The sequence below is a fragment of the Saimiri boliviensis genome, chromosome 11 (genome assembly GCF_048565385.1).
Source record: "Saimiri boliviensis isolate mSaiBol1 chromosome 11, mSaiBol1.pri, whole genome shotgun sequence".
Classification (NCBI taxonomy): Eukaryota; Metazoa; Chordata; class Mammalia; order Primates; family Cebidae; genus Saimiri; species Saimiri boliviensis.
In genome coordinates this window covers 103,826,147-103,846,127 of record NC_133459.1, presented here as the reverse complement: position 1 = coordinate 103,846,127, position 19,981 = coordinate 103,826,147, and the positions used below count along the sequence as shown (strand labels likewise).

Sequence of the window (19,981 nt, the reverse complement as noted above, 5' to 3'; positions counted from 1 at the left end):
CCAGGGTTGGCAAGAATAATCTACTGGTTTGGGCACCTAGGATATAAACAGGCAAAAATAGATTAAGTTTACTTAAGGGAAGCTTTTAGAAATCAATCATTAATTCAGTTCAGCTGACTCAGCTCTATAAAACCCTAAGTAGCACAGTCCTGGAACTATCCACTGGCAATTTTATACAGAGTGAATCACAGTATATGTCAGAAAAGTAGAAATAATTCATTTCACTTTAATTCATTCTTTCATTCATTTTACTGCCACTGTAACTCTAAGGGGAGAGACAGCAAGCAAATATGAACTAGAAACTTTTAATATTTATTATCAAGGCAATTTAATTCTATCAAAGAAAATCAAAGTGAAAACGTTATTAAGAAAACCAAATAGCACTTTACTTTTCCAAAGCATTGGGAAAACATGCAAAATAAACAATATACACTGGTTGTAGACTCTTATTTTGTAATAAATTCCAAATTAGGATTTAAAAATCTACCAACTAGAAACCTTTTACTCAGAAAAAAGGCATGGAAAATACTTATTTTTTTTCCATTTTCTCACATAGAGCTTTGCACAAGGGAAAAATATTGCATTTCCTATTTGAAGAAAGAAAGCAAACTTGTAGCTGCTGATGGACAACTAGAAAATTGAACAAAGACAAAGCAGGTATATTAATGTTAAAAATAAGAAATAAAATATATTCTACAGAGAGGATTACAAAGATTAAAAATCCCTAACAATAGGAGTACAGATAGTCTGTCTCATGTCCAAATCTTTGATATATGCATTCTATGCTATTACTGGGATTTTTATATTTGGTGATTGAAAATACTGTTCCCTCATTTGTAACAGTAAAATCTATAGTATTTCAGAGAACTGGCCAATGTGAACATGTCTCTAGCTATGCTAGTCTTTACAATGTGCTGTTACTATTTTGCCTTTCCAGGTTGAGTTACGTACAGGTTGAGTATCCTTTATCTGCAATGCTTGGGACTAGAGATGGTTCAAATTTTGGATTAAAACAATTTAGAATATTTGCATTATGTTCAGCATCCCTAATCCAAACATGTAAAATCTTACATGTTCCAGTGAACATTTCCTTTAAGCGTCATGTCAGAGCTCAAAAAGTTTAGACTTTAGAGCATTTCAGATGTCAGATTTCCAAATTAGGAATATTCAAGCTGTATCAAGAATCATCTTTCTAGTCAGAACATTTCTTTGATTATTAATATTCAGATATTTTTATCCTATGGATTACATTTTTAATATTACCACTTTGTAAAATCCAGATAAACAGCAATTAATATTGAAGGTAAACTATACCCATTCTAATCTTTCAAATAGTTTCTTACATAATTTTGTTTTCACAAATAAATTGATCTTCAATAGTTTCCTTTTTGATGATAAGATACACATGGCTTCTGAAATCTGATGGGAAAAATATGTCCTCTTTCCCTCTCCCTCTTTAAAAGTATAATGTATGTTTATTCTTTTTTTTTTTTTTTTTTTTTTTTGAGTTGCTGAGGGAGACAGTTGTTATTTAATGGAAAGAGAGAGCTGTTGGGGGACAGAGTTGTTATTTAATGGGGAGAGTTGTTATTTAATGGGGGTAGAGTTGCTGGGAAGAGAGTTGTTATTTAATGGGAGAGTTGCTTGGGACTGGAAATGTTTTCTAATGGGGACAGAATTGTTATTTAATAGGGAGAGAGTTGTTAAATAATGGGGATAGAGTTGTTGGGGGAGAGAGTTGTTATTTAACGGGTAAAGTGGTTGGGGGAGAGAGCTGTCATTTAATGGGGGTAGAGTTGTTAGAGGAAAGGGTGGTTATTTAATGGGGAGAGTTGTTGGAGCAGAGTTGTTATTTAATGAGAAGAGAGATTTTTTTTTTTAATTGTACTTTAAGTTCTGAGGTACATGTGCAGATCTTGCAGGACTGTTGCATAGGTACACACATGCCATGATGGTTTGCTGTCTCCATCTCCCTGTCACCTACATCAGGCATTTTTCCCAATGTTATCCTTCCCCAACCTCCCCATCCTCTGCTGTCCCTCCCTTAGCCTCATCCCCCAACAGACACCTGTGTGATGTTGCCCCTCCCTGTGCCCATGTGTTCTCATTGTTCAACATCTATCTGCCTATAAGTGAGAACATGTGGTGTTTGGTTTTCAATTCTTGTGTCAATTTGCTGAGAATTATGGTTTCTAGGTTCATCCATGTCACTACAAAGGGCATGAACTCATCATTTTTTATGGCTGCATAGTATTCCATGGTGTATATGTGCTGCATTTTCCTTGTCCAGTCTATCATCCGTGGGCATTTGGGTTGGTTCCGGGACTTGATTATTGTAAACGATGCCACAATTAACATACGTGTGCATGTATTTATAATAGAATGATTTATAATCCTTTGGATATACAGCCAGTAATGGGATTGCTGGGTCAAATGGAATTTCTATTTCTAGATCCTTGAGGAAGCGCCACACTGTCTTCCACAATGGTTGAACTAATTTACACTCCCACCAACAGTGTAACCGTGTTCCTATTTCTCCACATCCTCTCCAGCATCTGCTGTCTCCAGATTTTTTAATGATCACCATTCTAACTGGAGTGAGATGGTATCTCAGTGTGGTTTTGATTTGCAATTCTCTAATGACCTCTGATGATGAGCATTTTTTCATATGTTTCTTGGCCTCATAAATGTCTTATTTTGAAAAGTTTCTGTTCATGTCCTTCACCCACTTTTGAATGGGTTTCTTCGTTTTCTTGTAAATCTGCTTTAGTTCTTTGTAGATTCTGAATATTAGCCCTTTGTCAGATGGGTAGCTTGCAAAATTTTTTTCCCATTCTATTAGTTACCAGTTCACACTAATGATTGTTTCTTTTGCTTGGCAGAAACTCTTAAGTTCAATTAGATCCCATTTGTCTATTTTGGCTTTTGTTGCCAATGCTTTTGTTGTTGTAGTCATGAAGTCCTTGCCTACGCTTATGTCCTCAATGGTTTTGCCTAGGTTTTCTTCTGGAGTTTTTATGGTGTTAGATCTTATGTTTAAGTCTTCAATCCATCTGGAGTTACTTTTACTGTAAGGTGTAAGAAAGGGGTCCAGTTTCAGCTTTATGCACATGACTAGGCAATAGTTCTCCCAACACCATTTATTAAACAGGGAATCATTTCCCCATTGCTTGTTTTTGTCAGGTTTGTAAAAGATCAGATGGTTTTAAATGTGTGGCATTACTTCTGAGAGATCTCTGTTCTGTTCTATTGGTCTACATCTCTGTTTTGGTACCAGTACCCTGCTGTTTTGATTACTGTAGCCTTGTAGTATAGTTTGAAGTCAGGTAGCATGATGCCTCCAGCTTTGTTCTTTTTGCTTAGGATTGTCTTGGGTATGCCAGCTCTCTTTTGGTTCCATATGAAGTTTAAAGTGTTTTTTTTCAGTTCTGTGAAGAAGGTCAATGGTAGCTTAATGGGGATAATACTGAATCTATACATTATTTTGGGCAATATGGCCATTTCCACAATATTGATTCTTCCTAAGCAGAAGCATGGAATGTTTTTTCCATCTGCTTGTGTCCTCTCTTAGTTCCTTGAGCAGTGGTTTGTAATGCTCCTTGAAGAGGTCCTTCACATCTTTTGTTAGTTGTATTCCTAAGTATTTTATTCTCTTTGTAGCAATTGCAAATGGCAGTTCACTCATGATTTGGCTCTCTGTGGGTCTGTTATTGGTGTATAGAAATGCTTGTGATTTCTACACATTGATTTTGTATCCTTAGACTTTGCTGAAGTTGCTTATCAGCTTAAGGAGATTTTGGGTTGAGACAATGGGTTCTTCTAAATATACAATCATGTTGTCTACAAATAGAGACAATTTGACTTCCTCTTTTTCTAATTGAATACCCTTTATTTCTTTTTCTTGCCTGATTTCTCTGGCTAGAAATTCAATGCTATGTTGAACAGGAATGGTGAGAGAGGGCATCATTGTCTAGTGCCAGTTTTCAAAGGGAATGCTTTCAGTTTTTGCCCATTCAGCATCATATTGGCTGTGGGTTTGTTATAAATAGCTTTTATTATTTTGAGATATGTTCCACTGATACCTAGTTTATTGAGAGCATAATATCTAGTTTATTTTTAGCATAATGGTTTGTTGAATTTTGTCAAAGTGCTTCTCTGCATCTATTGAGATGATCATGTGGTTTTTGTCCTTGGTTCTGCTTATGTGATGAATTACGTTTATAGATTTGTATATGTTGAACAAGCCTTGTATCCCCAGGATGAAGCCTACTTGATTGTGATGGATAAGCTTTTTGATGTGCTGTTGCATGCAGTTTGCCAGTATTTTGTTGAAGATTTTTGCATCTATGTTCATCATAGATATTGGCCTAAGGTTTTCTTTTTCAGTTTTGTCTCTTCCAGGTTTTGGTATCAGGATCATGTTAGTCTCACAAAATGAGTTAGGGAGGATTCCATCTTTTTGTATTTTTGGAATAGTTTCAGAAGGAATGGTACTAACTCCTCTTTGCATTTATGGTAGAATTTGGCGGTGAACTTGTCTGGACCGGGACACTCTTTGGTTGGTAGGTTATTAATTGCTGCCTCAACTTCAGACCTTATTAGTCTATTCAAAGATTCAACTTCTTCCTGGTTTAGTCTTGGGAGGGAATAAGCGTCCAGGAATTTGTCCATTTCTTCCAGGTTTACTGGGTTATGTGCATAGAGTTGTTTGTAGTAATCTCTGATGGTAGTTTGTATTTCTGTGGAATCGGTAGTGATATCCCCTTTATTATTTTTTTATTGCATCTGTTAGATTCTTCTCTCTTTTCTATTAGTCTGGCTAAAGGTCTATTTTATTGATCTTTTCAAAAAACCAGCTCCTGGATTTATTGATTTTTTGAAGGGTTTTTTTGTATCTCTATCTCCTTCACTTCTGCTCTGATATTAGTTATTTCTTGTCTTCTGCTAGCTTTTGAATTTTTTTATCTTGTTCCTCTAGCTCTTTCAATTTTGATGATAGGGTGTTGATTTTAGAGCTTTCCTCACTTCTCATCTGGGCATTTATTGCTATAAATTTCCCTCTAGACAGTGCTTTAAATGTGTCCCAGAGATTCTGGTACGTTGCATCTTCATTCTCATTGATTTCGAAGAACATCTTTATTTCTGCCTTCATTTCATTGTTTATCTAGTCGTCATTCAGGAGCAAGTTGTTCAGTTTCTATGTAGTTGTGTGGTTTTGAGTGAGTTTCTTAATCCTGAATTCTGATTTTATTACACTGTGGTCTGAGAGATGATTATTACTTCCATTCTTCTCTACTTGCTGAGGAGTAGTTTACTTCCAATTATGTGGTCAATTTTAGAGTAAGTGTGATGCGGTGCTGAGAAGAATGTATATTCTGTGGATTTGGGGTGGAGAGTTCTATAAATGTCTATTATGTCCACTTGGCCCAGATCTGCATTTATGTCCTGAATATCCTTGTTGATTTTCTGTCTCATTCATCTCTCTAATATTGACAGTGGAGTATTAAAAGTCTCCTTCTGCTATTGTGTGGGAGTCTAACTCTCTTTGTAGGTTGTTAAGAACTTGCTTTCTATATCAGGGTGCTCCTGTACTGGGTGCATATATATTTAGAAAATAGTTAGCTCTTCTTGTTGCATTGATCCTTATATAATGCCCTTCTTGTCTCTTTGATCTTTGTTTGTTTAAAGTCCATTTTATCAGAAACTAGGATTGTAACCCCTCCTTTTTTTTGCTCTCCATTTCCTTGGTAAATATTCCTCCATCCCTTTATTTTGAGTCTATGTGTGTCTTTGCACATGAGAAGAGTCTCCTGAATATGGCACACTGATGAGTCTTAACTTTTTAACCAGTTTGTCAGTCTCTGTCTTTTGATTGGGGCATTTAGGCCACTTACACTTAATGTTAATATTGTTATGTGTGAATTTGATCCTGTCATTTTTACTGGTTACTGGCTGGTTGTTTTGACCATTAGTTGATGCAGTTTCTTCATTGTGTCACTGGTCTTCACTATTTGGTACGTTTTTGCAGTGACTGGTGCTGGTTGTCCCTTTCCATGTTTACTGCTTCCTTCAGAAGCTCTTGTAAGGCAGGTATGGCAGTGACAAAATCTCTCAGTAATTGCTTGTCCATAAAGGATTTTATTTCTCCTTCACTTATGAAGCTTAGTTTGGCTAGATATGAAATTCTAGGTTGAAAGTTCTTTTCTTTAAGGATGTTGAATATTGGTTCCCACTCTCTTCCGGCTTGCAGGGTTTCTGCTTAGAGATCTGTCATGAGTCTGATGGGATTCCCTTTGTGGGTGACCTGACTTTTCTATCTGGCTGCGCTTAGTCCTATTTTCCTTCATTTCAACCCTGGTGAATCTGACGATTATGTGCCTTGGGATTGCTCTTCTTGAGGAATATCTTTGTGGTATTCTCTGTATTTCCTGGATTTGAATGGTGGTCTGCCTTGCTAGGCTGGGGAAGTTCTCCTGCATAATATCCTGAAGAGTGTTTTCTAGCTTGGATTCATTCTCCCCATCACATTCAGGTGCACCGATCAAGCACAGATTAGGACTTTTCACATAATCTGGTATTTCTTGGAGGCTTTGTTCATTTCTTTTCACTCTTTTTTCTCTAATATTGCCTTCTTGTTTCATTTCATTGAGTTGATCTTCAATCTCTGATATCCTTTCTTCTACTTGGTCAATTTGGATTGAAACTTGTGTATGCTTCATGAAGTTCTCATACTGTGTTTTTCAGCTCCATCAAGTCATTTATGTTCTTCTAAAAGATGGTTATTCTAGTTAGCATTTTGTCTAACCTTTCTTCAAGGTTTTCAGTTTCTTCGCATTGGGTTAGAACATGTTCCTCTAGCTCAGAGAAGTTTGTTATTACCCACCTTCTGAAGCCTGCTTCTGTCAATTCATCAAACTCATTCTCCATCCTGTTTTGTTCCCTTGCTGGTGAGGAGTTGTGATCCCTTGGAGGAGGAGAGGCATTCTGGTCTTTGATGATTTCATCCTTTTTGTGCTGGTTTCTTCCTATCTTCATGGATTTATCTACATTTGATCTTTGACATTGGTGATTTCAGATGGGGTCTCTGACTGGACATCCTTTCTCTTGATGTTGGAGCTATTTCTTGTGTTTTAGTTTTCCTTTGCAGTCAGGTCCCTCTGCTGTAGGACTACTGGAAGTCCACTCTAGACCTTGCTTGCCTGCAAATCACCCATGGGGGTTGCAGAACAGCAAGGACTGCTGCCTGAGCTTTCCTCTGGTAGCTTTGTCCCAGAAGGGTACCCGCCAGATGACAGCCAGAGCTCTCCTGTATGAGGCATCTTTTTGGTCATACAGGGGTCAGGGAGCTGCTTGAGTAGGCAGTCTGTCCCTTGTCTGCCTGTAGAAGCACTGCTGGGCTGTCACGGACTCTGTCCAGCTGCTGTGTAACCTTCCTCTGGCTTTTGTTTACACAGGTAGGTTTAGACCCGCCTCAACTATGGGAGACGTCCTTTCTCCCACTGAACTCAATTGTCGCAGGCCAAGCTTGAACTGATGTGCTGGCTGTGAAACTCTCAATAAGAGGGCTTCAGTTTCCTAGTCTTTGTGGGGGTGGGACCCGCCCAGTCATACCACCTGTCTCCCTGCTTTCAGCTTCTCCTCTTTCTGGGGAGCAGGTAGCTCTGTCCCACAGGTACGCGTGGAGCTAGGCAAAACATTCACCCAGATCTGTACCAACAACCTGTGGTACTTGCTGGAGCTGCTGCTCCTGTATGTTTACTCTTAAGCCAAAAAGAATAAACAGAAAAGAGGAGAGAGAGAGAGAGAGAGAGAGAGAGAGAGAGAGAGAGAGAGAGAGAAAGGAAGGAAGGAGGAGAGTGAAGAATCTCAAAATATTCTGGCTGTGGACTCCTTTGGCTTTTAAAAAGTCTGGAGATCCAAAAAGAACAAAGTGACATAAGATTCTAAAACAGAAGAGGCAACTGATGCTGTTCCATCTTGAAGTGTCCAAATAGAAGTTTTCTCTCTTCAGTGGGTGCATTCCAACATGTGAGGATCTAGAACTACCTTCTCAGCCATGATTCCTATTACTAGGGTGGGGTCCTATCCTTTTCCATCAGTCATGGGCCCTCTGCATTTTCTTCTGTGTACTATGGGTCCCTGTTTGGACAGGTACTTTATATTTAATAAAATAGATAATTTCTTTTTGGGAACTTTTTCATCTTTGAGCATATGATTACTATTTTTCCCTAATACCATTTTCCAGCAGCACCATAATCAGTTAACATTGCTAAACATCTGCTATGAACATACTGTTTTTAAAAAACATTTTATTGAGAACATGGAATCCATACAAACCTTATAGAAATGCTATTTTTATTCATACAAACCTTATAGCATTTCTATAAGGTTTGTATGGATACAAATACAAACTTTATAGAACCTTACAGAAATTCTTTAAAGGTTATAATACCTTTAAGGTTGTAATACAACCTTATAGAAATACCATAAATTTTCTATCTAAATTTTAGCCACCCAGAATGACAAAATCCAGTGCCTGCCCTCAAGTTAGCCATAAAACAAATAAACTCACCTTAGTTCCACTCCTTTTTCCAAGTGTCAACTCTTCTCCTGAGAAGTGTCCTTAAATAGTTTTGTTGTAATATTTTGTCCCCAACTTGTAGTTATGTGTGGGAGGACTGGTCCAATAGGAGCTGTTCAACAGTTACCAGAAGTGGAAACTCTTGTTGCTTCTATTACTGCTATTGTTAGCTGGGTCTAATTATCAACCCATTATAGATAATCTGCCTTTTCTCTCACTTAGTTTTAATATTTTATCTTTAATGTCCTCCAGTCTCATTATGATGTATCCAGATGTTAATTAATTTTAATATATGTTTCTTGACTCTCAAGATTAGAGTTTTACTACAGAATCTAGAAAGTTCTCAGCCATTGTTTATTTGAATATTGCTTTTCTGCAATTATCTTTATTCTCTCCTTCTATTAAATATATTTGTATCTCATCACTCCAACTGTTCTTCGAGAAATTTCTTCAGATTTTTCCTCCTAATTTCCTACACAACTGGGTCTGATATGCCATCCATTCAATTACTATACCTGAATCTTTTTCATATATGCCTAACTATATAGTACCTTGCTTTCCTCTTAGATTTTTGTTTCCTTTAATTTCTTAAACCATATTAAGTATAACATTTTGAATTTTTGAATATTAAGCATAAATTTTTGAATCTAAAATTCAAATATTTGCTATATTTGTGGGTTTAAGTATATATTTTATTGCTTCTGCTGACCTTGGTACAAGGTGATTTGTTTCTGCATGAATGTAATGATTCAAAATTGTGAATGTATGTTCCCTTGGACTTTATGTATAAAAATCCTTTGAGGAATGTGTGCAAAGAGGCTCCAATCCAGAGAGAATTTGAATTTTCATTGAGAGAATAATGTGGAATTTTTAATTATTATTTTTTATTTGAGACGAGTCTTGCTCTGTCACCCAGACTGGAGTTCAGTGGCACAATCTGGAATAACTTTAAACTACATTTCTAGCTTAGCATTATTTAGGTAGTAGAGCTGGTATTAATTCCAGCCCTTCGTCTAGATGGTTTTGGATTTAGGTTAGAAATTCCCAGGGGAGATTGCTTTCCTTTTTGTTTTCCAATCCTGAACCATAGCAAGGTGGGCATATCATTGTCAGTGGGATGAGTTTTCTCCTAGTTTACCCATTAAGCACTCCTGGAATCAGAGATGCTACCCAAGTTTGCATTGTGCTGCAGTTCCGGGTTTGTCTCTAGTTATCATATTGCTAAAAATAAAATTGACTCATTCATGAACCGCCTGTGTTTCCCTCAGTTCTAGGTTTCTACCTGCATACCACAGAAGTTTTGAGGAGATGGATGTGGCATATGCAGGAAAATAAATTTTAAGCCTGGAATGGAATATTCAGCACTACTCATAGACCCCTGATAAATAATATATCCCAGAATCAAAAGCAATACCATTTTCCAAACTTCCTCAAAGTATCCCGTCTCCTTCAAATTCTCATCTTTCTACTTATTTTTACTTAACTTGTCCTCTAATTAAAAAAATTAATCTGTAATTTCATTAAGCAGTAAAATTTAAAGTAGCTACTTGCTACTATAAAACAACCATATTTAGTAGTCCTACTTACAATTATAAGTTACTCTACAATTCTGTCATCTTAAAATTTCTGAACATATTTCTCCTTCTAGACACTTTTTGGGTCAGCAAATATCATTTGCTATGATTCTACAGGCTGGTCTAATTAAGGTCTTCCATTGGTAATGTGGTATATACAGCTAGGGACTTGCATTTGCTTTTTTACTCCTTTGTTCATTCATTCAACAGTAATTTATAAAATACCTACTTTGTACCAGATTGTCCGTAAAATCAAACTTCAAATGCTAATTTTTATGCCTTATTCAAGAGGCTGTAAACAAAAACAGTTCCATAAACAGAAAACAGTACATGGTATATTCAGTGCTTAATATCCCTGATGTAATGTCTTTAGGTTCTTAAACTTCTTAATGTTAGAACGTATAATATCCTGTGACCTGCCTACATATATACGTTACTACTTTACAGATAGGAAGCCTGAATCTTGTTCATACAAAGTCAAAAAACTAGATAATCATTTTAGCTTATCTAATTAAACAAGAGTTGCAGCAAACTTCAATAATCTTTCATGACTGTAATGTAATCTAAGATAAAAAATATGCAACATTATAGAACAATGGAATGGAACAGCGAGCCCAGAAATAATGCCACACACCTACAACCATCTGATCTTTGACAAAGCTGACAAAAACAAGCAATGGGGCTGGGGCTCCCTGTTCCGTAATGGGGAGAAACGAGATTATGTCCTTTGCAGCAACATGGATGGAGCTATAGGCCATTATCATAAGTGAATTAACATAGGAAAGGAAAGGCAAATAACACATGTTCTCACTTATAAGTGGGAACTAAACATTCAATAAATGGTGCTGGGATAACTGGCTAGCTGTATGCAGAAGACTGAAACTGAACCCCTTCCTTATATCATATACAAAAATCAGCTTGAGAGAGATTGAAGACTTGAATTTAAAACCTAAACCCATAAAAACCCTGAAGGACAACCTAGGAAATACCATTCTGGACATAGGACCTAGAAAAGATTTCATGGCTAAGATGCCAAAAGCAATTGCAACAAAAACAAAATTTGACAAATGGGAAATCAAACTAAAGGGCTTCTGCACAGCAAAAGAAAATATCAAGAGAGTAAACAGACAATGTACAGAATGTTTTTCTGATAAAATATTTCCTGATAAAATATTCGTAAACTGTGCATCTGACAAAGGTCTAGTATGCAGCACCTAAAAAATGTAAATAAATTAACAAGCCAAAAACCAACTCTATTAAATAATGGGCAAATGACATGAACAGACAGTTTTAGAAAGCAGATATACATACATTCAGCCAACAAGGATTTGAAAACATGCTCAATTTTACTAATCATTAAAGAAATACAAATTGAAACTATTGTGATATACTATGTCACTTCAGTAAAAATGGCTTTTGTTAAAAGTAAAAAAATAACAGATGCTGGCAAGGTTTCAGAGCAAAGGGAATGCTGATACACTGCTGGTGGGAATGTAAATTAGTTTAGCCTTTGTGGAAAGGATTGTGGCAATTTCTCAAGGAAATTAAGACAGAATGACCATTTGACCCAGCAATCCCATTATTAGGTATATACCCAAAGAAACAGAAATTGTCCTGCAAATAAAGATATGCATGCATATGCTCATTCCAGCAATATTTACAATAGCAAAGACATGGAATCAATCTAGATGCTCATCAAGGGTAGACTAGATAAAGAAAATGTGGTACATATATACCATGGAATACCACACAGCCATAAAAAGAAACAAGATCATGCCCTTTGCAGCAGCATGGATGGAGCTGGAGGCCATGATCATAAGTGAACTAACACAGGAGAGGAAAACAAATAACACATTTTCTCACTTACAAGTGAAAGCTAAACACTGAGTACACATGGACATAAGAAGGGAACAACAGACTCCAGGATCTTCCTTGAAAGTGGAAGTTGTGAGGAGGGTGAGGATCTAAACACCACCTATCAGGTACTATGCTTAGAACCTGAGTGGCAAAATAACCTGTACACCAAATCCCCATGACATGTAATTTACTCAAATAATAAACCTGCACATGTACCCCTAAATCTAAAAGTTAAAAATGTGATATTAGGACACAGAACCGACAGAATAATAGCTGCTTTTCTATTCTCTTTGCTTTTGAAAATAAAGCTTGAATGAGTGGAGTAAATCATCCTATAGTGTACTTTCGAAAATCAAGGATGGCGGATTTTCATGTTTCTAACATTAAAAAGAATGTCCAGTTTAGAAATTCAGTAACTACTGAAATATAGCAAGCAATATAGTTCAAGGAAAGTTTTTCCCCCCTCAGGCAATCATCTCCATCATATTAGTAAAGGAATTTCATTAACTTCAGAGTCAACAACTTAAAAAGTCATGTAGAAAAAAATCACCCCAATACCAACTTATGACATTAAAATCACGTTACCCTACACAGACATTTATCAGTATCATAACACACCAGGGAGTACATTTTAGGTTATATTCACCCATAATACTGAGTAAATGTTCATTTATTCTCCTTTTATCTGTGTCTGATATTTTCAAAAAATTCAATTATGACATATGAACAGTAATGACACACTAAAGTATAGAAAATTTATTTAGACATTTAATTGAAGAGTTTGTGGACTTTTAATTTTCTAGCATGCATTCAAAGACATCAGTTGAAGTGTAGTGTCATCCTGTAACCCAAGTGACTGGAAGCAGACCATACCATATTCATTTCGGTGGGAAAGGGGAAACTTGAACAATGCATCTAATTTGTAGCTATGGTTTATTTCTTCTAAAACCTTTAGACTTAGTTTTATAAGTTCTACTAAGTTAAATTTGCCTCTTGTATATATTTTCTTAACATTTAAAAACATACTCTGACAATAGAATCATGATGTTGAAAATAATTTTTCTAGAAAATATTAATAAAATTGATAACTGATCTGGCCAGCATCCTTTGTAGAATTTTGCACAATTAATCAGAGCATCAAAAACAAAATGAAGCAAGAGAAAATGAAGATACTAGTACTTACACATGGGCAAGGCTTGACAGCATCACTTGGAAAAAATCCAACCTCTCCAGATGCTAAATTTCTACCCTAAATAAGAAAAAAAAATGCCAACGTTAAGAACAAATTTACCGCAAATGACAACCCCATGATGTAGCATACATAGAGTACTGTTGCTTAGGATCCTTAGAATTTCTTATGTATTATATCCAGTCCTGAGCATTAACTTACTGTGGCTCAGAAAAGGAAGCAAAAGCAGAAATGGTTTTTTTGGTTTTTCAACTTTACATCTGGCTTCAGGTCATGAGCATAAAATAATTCAAGTTTATTTTTCAACCTACCCTTCCATCTTGTTAGCTTTAATCTCTCTCATTCCTACAGAACAGTGGACAACAAAGTCTTTGACACCAGAGATGTGGGGCGAGGTGGGGTGGGTGCTGGGGATGTGGCGGGTGGTTTCAGGAGCAAACTGTTTCACCTCAGGCATTAGATTCTCACAACGGGTGTGCAAACTAGATCCCTGACATGTACAGATCACAGTAAAGTTCGCACTCCTATGAGAATCTAATGCCGTCACTGATGTGATGGGAGGCAGAGCTCAGGTGGTAATGCTTGCTCATTAGTTGCACACCTCCTGCTGTGTGGCCCAGTTCCTAATAGGTGACGATCAGTGGCCTGGGGATTGGGGACCCTTGTGTTAGAGAGATAATGGCAGTTTCTATCTTTAGCCTTTATATTCATTGGTACAAGCAGATAATATGAATTTTGTGAAGGCATATAATTAGCAATTCCATATAAATGGATACTATTGGCCTATCAGAAGACAAGAGAATGTCTCTCTAGCAAGATGATATGTCAAGATGTGAAAATAGAAAACAGTGTGACGTAAGTTTTAGATGATTTTCAGATTTAAGAAAAAGAAATAGGGTATTTATTAACAGAAGAAGACCATTAAGATTTTGGAGAATAGGTCTCTATTAAGTTGGTGAAAATGTCACCGTTGTTTTGCCATGAAATTGCAAAAATACTAATACTTATTGAATCCTTAATATGTGCTAGACTTCTATGAATGTTTTATTTAATCCTTGCTATGATCCTTTATGGTAGGTCCCATTACTATTAGCACATTACAGATGAGGAAAATGAGACATGAAGAAGGTAAATAACCTGCCCATGGCCACAGAGCTAACAAGTACAGAGCCAGAAATCAAACTCTATAAAGGGTTGCCTCTCTGTGCAAGCATAATAGAGACTCATGAAGGACAGTGGGACATAAAGATAAAAAATAGAAAACAATTTGACAATAATAGCTGAATTCTATCATTGGTGATGGCATTTCTTTAAAGGTGTTGTATGTTTTAGGAGACTTAAACTTGCACCAAGGTGGAATATGGCTCCTAGATGGATATCACTTTTGGAATTGAGAATGTCATGAGGAAACTGGTACCATGGTAAGGAAAGGGATTGGAGGGAGAGAAACAGGTGCTGAAGACACTATGTAACTGAGTCTGTTAAAGTAGCCAGTGGATTAGATATGGGAAGAGAAGATGATCTGTTTTTGAGTTAAAGACTGGGGAAAGTGTGCAGGATGGAAGTAGGAGGTGACTAGAGGATCCATCCAAACAACACAGACTTGGATGACTTAGAGGGGAATCCAGAAATTAGAGCAAGGCTGTCATGGGATAAAATATAGAGAGAAGATAGAAGACAGAATTTACAGAAATTAGTGAAATGGCAAGGCAGAAAGAAACCATCAGGAAAGAGAAGAATCTGAGACCTGGAAGTGACGGCAGCAGTAACTACAAGGTTGGATGAACTGTTTCTTTCAGTCAGCTGTTTATCACATGTCCTATGATGCTTTATTTTCAGCATGGCAGTGAGATACAAGTAAATAAGTATGATATTTAGGGCTATACCCACTAGCCAGACCTTTATACATAAACACACTGCAATGCTACCTGAATGCTGAGTGCCAAATATAAGGGTGTGTGGTGGGAACCATACACTGATTAAGCTCAGAAGAGAAAAGAATAAGAATGCTTAAAAAAACAAGCAAGACCTTTGAGAGTAATGAAGGAAATAAGTCTGTTTTGCAGAGGAAAGGCCAAAGAGAGAGAGAGTTCTGTAATGGTCTTCCAAAGTACATTTGAAGGTGTACCAACAAATTGGAAAATTACGGCTATCATAAAAATAGTAAACTGTTGATTTCCACTCTTCTTCAGAACAACGACAAAAGGCCTTCATCTATAGAGTGCAACATACAGGAGAGTAAGTGATATTTTTTTGACAGTGTATGCTGGCCAGTGTAATACTATCTACTTTCTCAGAGCAAACCTGATGCAGAGCCCCTCATATAAATTGATACTTTCATTCTGTTCCTCCTCCAAAACTCAGTTCACACATCAGACACTCTGTCATCTCTTCCCCAAGGAGCAGATCCCAGATTGAATCCCATGCCTGTTCTCCCACCACACTTTTCCATACCCTTGGTGGTACATAATTTAGTAGTATTTTAGTAGTATTCACTTCTAGTAGTATATGTAATTATTATTCAACATGGTCTTCTCTATTAATAGACTGTGAGTTCCTTTACATAAGGGACAATCCCTCAGTCATTTTTGTATAACAAGATGTCAGACACAGAGTAGGCCCTTAATAAATCTGATAGTTCCATGTCAACAAGGAGCATGGCTGTAAATTTCTCTTCATTAAAAAGGATAAAATACAGCCATGTGCCACATGATGACATTTCCGTCAACGACTAACCTTATATATGATAGTCCCATAAGATTATATTATATTTTTACAGTCCTTTTTCTATGTTTAGATACACAAATGTTATAACTACCTAAAATATTCAGTACAGTAATATGCTATACAAGTTTGTAGCCTAGCAACAAGAGGCTATATGTGTAGCCTAGGTATGTAGTAGGTTATACTATCCAGGTTTGTGTAAGTACACTCCATAACATTTGCACAATGATGCATTTATTAGTATGTATCACTGTCATTAAGTAACCCATAACTATGTGTCACATTTTTTTTCCCACACAGACAAGCATTGAAAAACATTAAGCTGCCTCTTTCTATGGGGAAAATATTTATATGGTGACATTCTTTCACCTGTCCTTGACATGTTCTATAAGGACAGTGTTGGGGAGTGCAATGTCACAACCAGGGAAAAAAGGATAAGGAAAAAAAGATTAAAAGAGTAAAAACAAAGAGATGATTTTTTTTAGTTGATGAAGGTGTATGGACTGGCATAGTTTTTCTTTCTTTCTTCCTTTGTAGAAACAGGTGTTCCACACAAAAGGCATAATTGGGAACTGAAATCATACTAGATGGTTGAGGAAGACACCGTGGTTGTATAAGAAATGCTCTAAAATTAGTTGAACATATAATTTTCCATCCAAATCAAGACCTTTTGAGAGTAAATGGGTAGTGACTGATAATTATGCCAGAACAAAAGGTATAAACTGAAACTGTTCCGGGTAAACAAGTCATCAGATATGATACATGGTCATCATATCAAAACTCATTTTGTTCTTTCTCATCTCATTTAAAGGACACTCTTGGAGGTCCTTCAGGAGGGAAAAAAATTCACTAAACAGGCTGCCAATGTCATCCTGAATTGTTTTGTCTTTAATGAAATGCCCTAGCAGATCAGGTCACATTCCTTAAATGGTCTTAGGCATTCCTTAGATGAGAGATAATTTAACTTGTTTTACCATATGAATAAAGTTACAATTACTAACTAATTCCTAGTCTCCTCAGGTTTTAGCTATGAGGGATAATATGTGCTATATTCAATAATTTCCACTTATTAAAAAGATAGCTAGCCTACAACTAGGAGACTATCCTAGTTTTTATCCTATCCTACTAGGATTCAAAACAAAGTAGTGTGTAGGAGGGGTTTCTTTAGTTTCTTGGTAGATGTGTGTGGGATGTACATTGGTAATTCATTAATACTAACTGGTAGAGCAGCTGTCAATCCCCTACGCATGGATGAAGTTGCAGATTGTAACTATGAAACAGACCAACTTGATATCCAATGATTTAGTGTATTTTATGTAATGATATGAGGGACCTTGATGAGGGACATGCAACTGAATTTTCTTCCTTACATTACTGCGTGGGCATTTTATTCTGGGTCAGATAATCAGCTTGTCATCCCTTTTATGAGTATTACAAATGCCAGAGATATGGAATCATCTTTTAGTTATCCTCTTGCTTGATATTTGTTCTGTAACTCCCTTAGCATGTTCAAGGTCAACTTGAAAAGATTCCTCTCTCATACTATGTGTCATCTGATACACCATACCGTGCTATCTTTATATGCATTTATTCTGCAGGGCATCTCTGTACTATGTGATGAGACTTTTTAAAATCTAACGGTACAGGTTGGGTCATTCTTATGAAATACTTTCTTTAGAAAGCACCTGAAAAAACAGCTTATGGGTAGTAATATGGTGAGAAAAAAAGGTACCTTTATAATTTTCATTAACCTGGAGCAGACATAAAGCAAAATAATATTAAATTATAATCATAAAATAATAATGCCTTTTTCCTGAAAAGCAATTTTTTTTCCTGTAGAAAAACGTATCAAACTAAAATTATTGACAACTTTCTCTGACATTTCTGAGTATCGCAAATATAAATGCATACTCAGGCACTTATTTATTTCTAACTCACCTTAGGTTTTAACTATTCTTCATTTTTCTTAAATAGGAATCCACACTGAATCACAATGAATTGAAACTACTTCAGGTTTGCTGATAGAAATGATATTCACAATCTACCTGTACAGAGAAATACATTAAGGCATGCCAGGATACTAGAGCTAAAACTTCATTTTTAAACCCACAGACAAGGATGGCTTAAAATGACAAAGCATATCTTCCAAAAATCTTAATCGTAAATTGCTTGGCTCCTAACTCTGAGGAGAAAGAATTGCTTTGAGAAAAATACAGTGTCTCTTCCCTGTGGCTCATTTATCCCCTTAATACTACCTGGATTGGAGCTTTAATGCACTCCTGGAATAGCACTGAACAATTTGAAACAGATGTGGAAAGCTGAATGTAAAAGGGACAGATTAATGGTTATTTATGAATGACTGGAAATTCTCCCAAGTTACAATGCCCTGAACACTCTCAACTTATGCACGATGGTGCTGTGGAGATTACTAAGCAATTTATCACACATGGGTAATGGCCAGAGCAACTGTCACCCTGCCCAGTCACTTCCCGCTGTCAGAAATACACACTTTGAGGGTTTGGGGAAAGAACATGTACAGTGTGGCCATGAATTATGGGAATATAGGTGAATGCACTGTACACATAAGTTAGTGTACAGTGGATGGGCAGATGGAAGGAAGGAAGGAAAGATGGACAGAAAGATGGACACACTATTTTTGGAATTATTCTGATGAAGTTTGTGAGGACATGTAAGAAAAAAAACAGAAAAGAGGAGGTGATCAGGAAAAGACCCAGCCAAAAACTGGCCATTGGTAAGAAGAGATTTTTAATCACAGCTGCATATTGTAACCATCATCAGTTTGATATACATAAGGGATAGTTCTTGGAAAACACAGAAAGGCAGTATCATAGGAATGTGTCATCAGAAGAGCTTGTTCTATTCCTAGCTCTGCTATAAAAAGATGTGCAACCTTTGGCAAATCTCAGTTGTAAAACGGGGATGATGACAAGATCTGCCACACATGCCTCACCAGGTTGCTGCAAGGATTTAACATGCATGAAACTATCTGCAAATGCTAAATACGTGTTTTATCTACAATACTGCTTTTTAATTATTGTCAATCAGTTATTTCATTTCAAGTATTCCTTTTTTATTTGGACCATTCATGTGTTATTAAAATAGAAATGTCTAATCCCGTGTATAATCCCACCACTCTCTTTATATTTTGTTAAATTTGCTAAGCCACGAGAAACATAGACTCTCGTATCACTTTCACCTGAACAGGAAATATTATATTCCTGATAGTCCATTCTTTTACTGAAATGGTTTCTTGAAAGTACATATATTCTTTCATTGTTAATTGCCTCCTATATGAGTAAGATATGCACTTTCTACCAGTGAACGCCTTGAAAATTTGCCAAGCATATCTGCCTATGGTTATATGGTGGTCACACACAAAAGTTATATGTGCACACACAAAAGAATAAAACCATAGCTATGCATTTTTGTTATTTCTTAGTCAAAAGGGGATATGATTCTTAACTGTTGTCCAATTGTATAAATAGTGAAAGTTCATGAGGCTGTTCAAAAGACAGTCTATATTTCTGGCATAGTTTACTTGTAAAGAGGCTGCCATTGGCTTAGAATTCTGAATAAGTCTAAGAAACTTTCACCTTAGTCTAGAATCTCTGAAATTAAATTTACCTTCAATTTGCATTGGTTTATAATTGCATTGAATCATCAAAATATATGACAAAGGCCTCAATTCCAGTTGGTTTTTCCAAGTCACACAAAATTGTGTTTACTACATCTGAAAATTTTGGCAGATGAAAGTCTCAGAAACCCTTAAAAATTAAAAATTGTGAAATGTAACTGAGAAAAAAAAAACACTAAAAGCCATAAGCTGTACTTCTACACTTAGTAGATGAGATGAATATAACACTAGAACGAGACTTTACAGAGTGTTTTTTCTGTTATTCAAATATGTATTTAGTGAGGTTCCTGTATTTCTGCAGCAAGAAAGGGAATCCTCTGATTATGGTTGTCTTAATGCTTTTTCTCCAAAGTCTCACTGGGTGGGATGTACATGATACAATCCTAAATCATACTCTTCTG

General features: G+C 36.3%; 1 protein-coding gene across 3 annotated transcripts in view; it reads right to left on the bottom strand.

Moving 5' to 3' along the window:
- VAV3 (vav guanine nucleotide exchange factor 3) overlaps positions 1–19,981 on the bottom strand; it is a 396,323-nt gene that overhangs the window by 36,951 nt on the left and 339,391 nt on the right. For all 3 annotated transcript variants that reach the window (XM_074381320.1, XM_039460910.2, XM_039460911.2), the window contains 2 exons: positions 13,196–13,261; positions 2–36 (listed from right to left, as the gene is read on the bottom strand). In XM_074381320.1, the coding sequence (XP_074237421.1) occupies positions 2–36; positions 13,196–13,261 (101 nt within the window). The remainder of the gene's footprint in view (position 1; positions 37–13,195; positions 13,262–19,981) is intronic.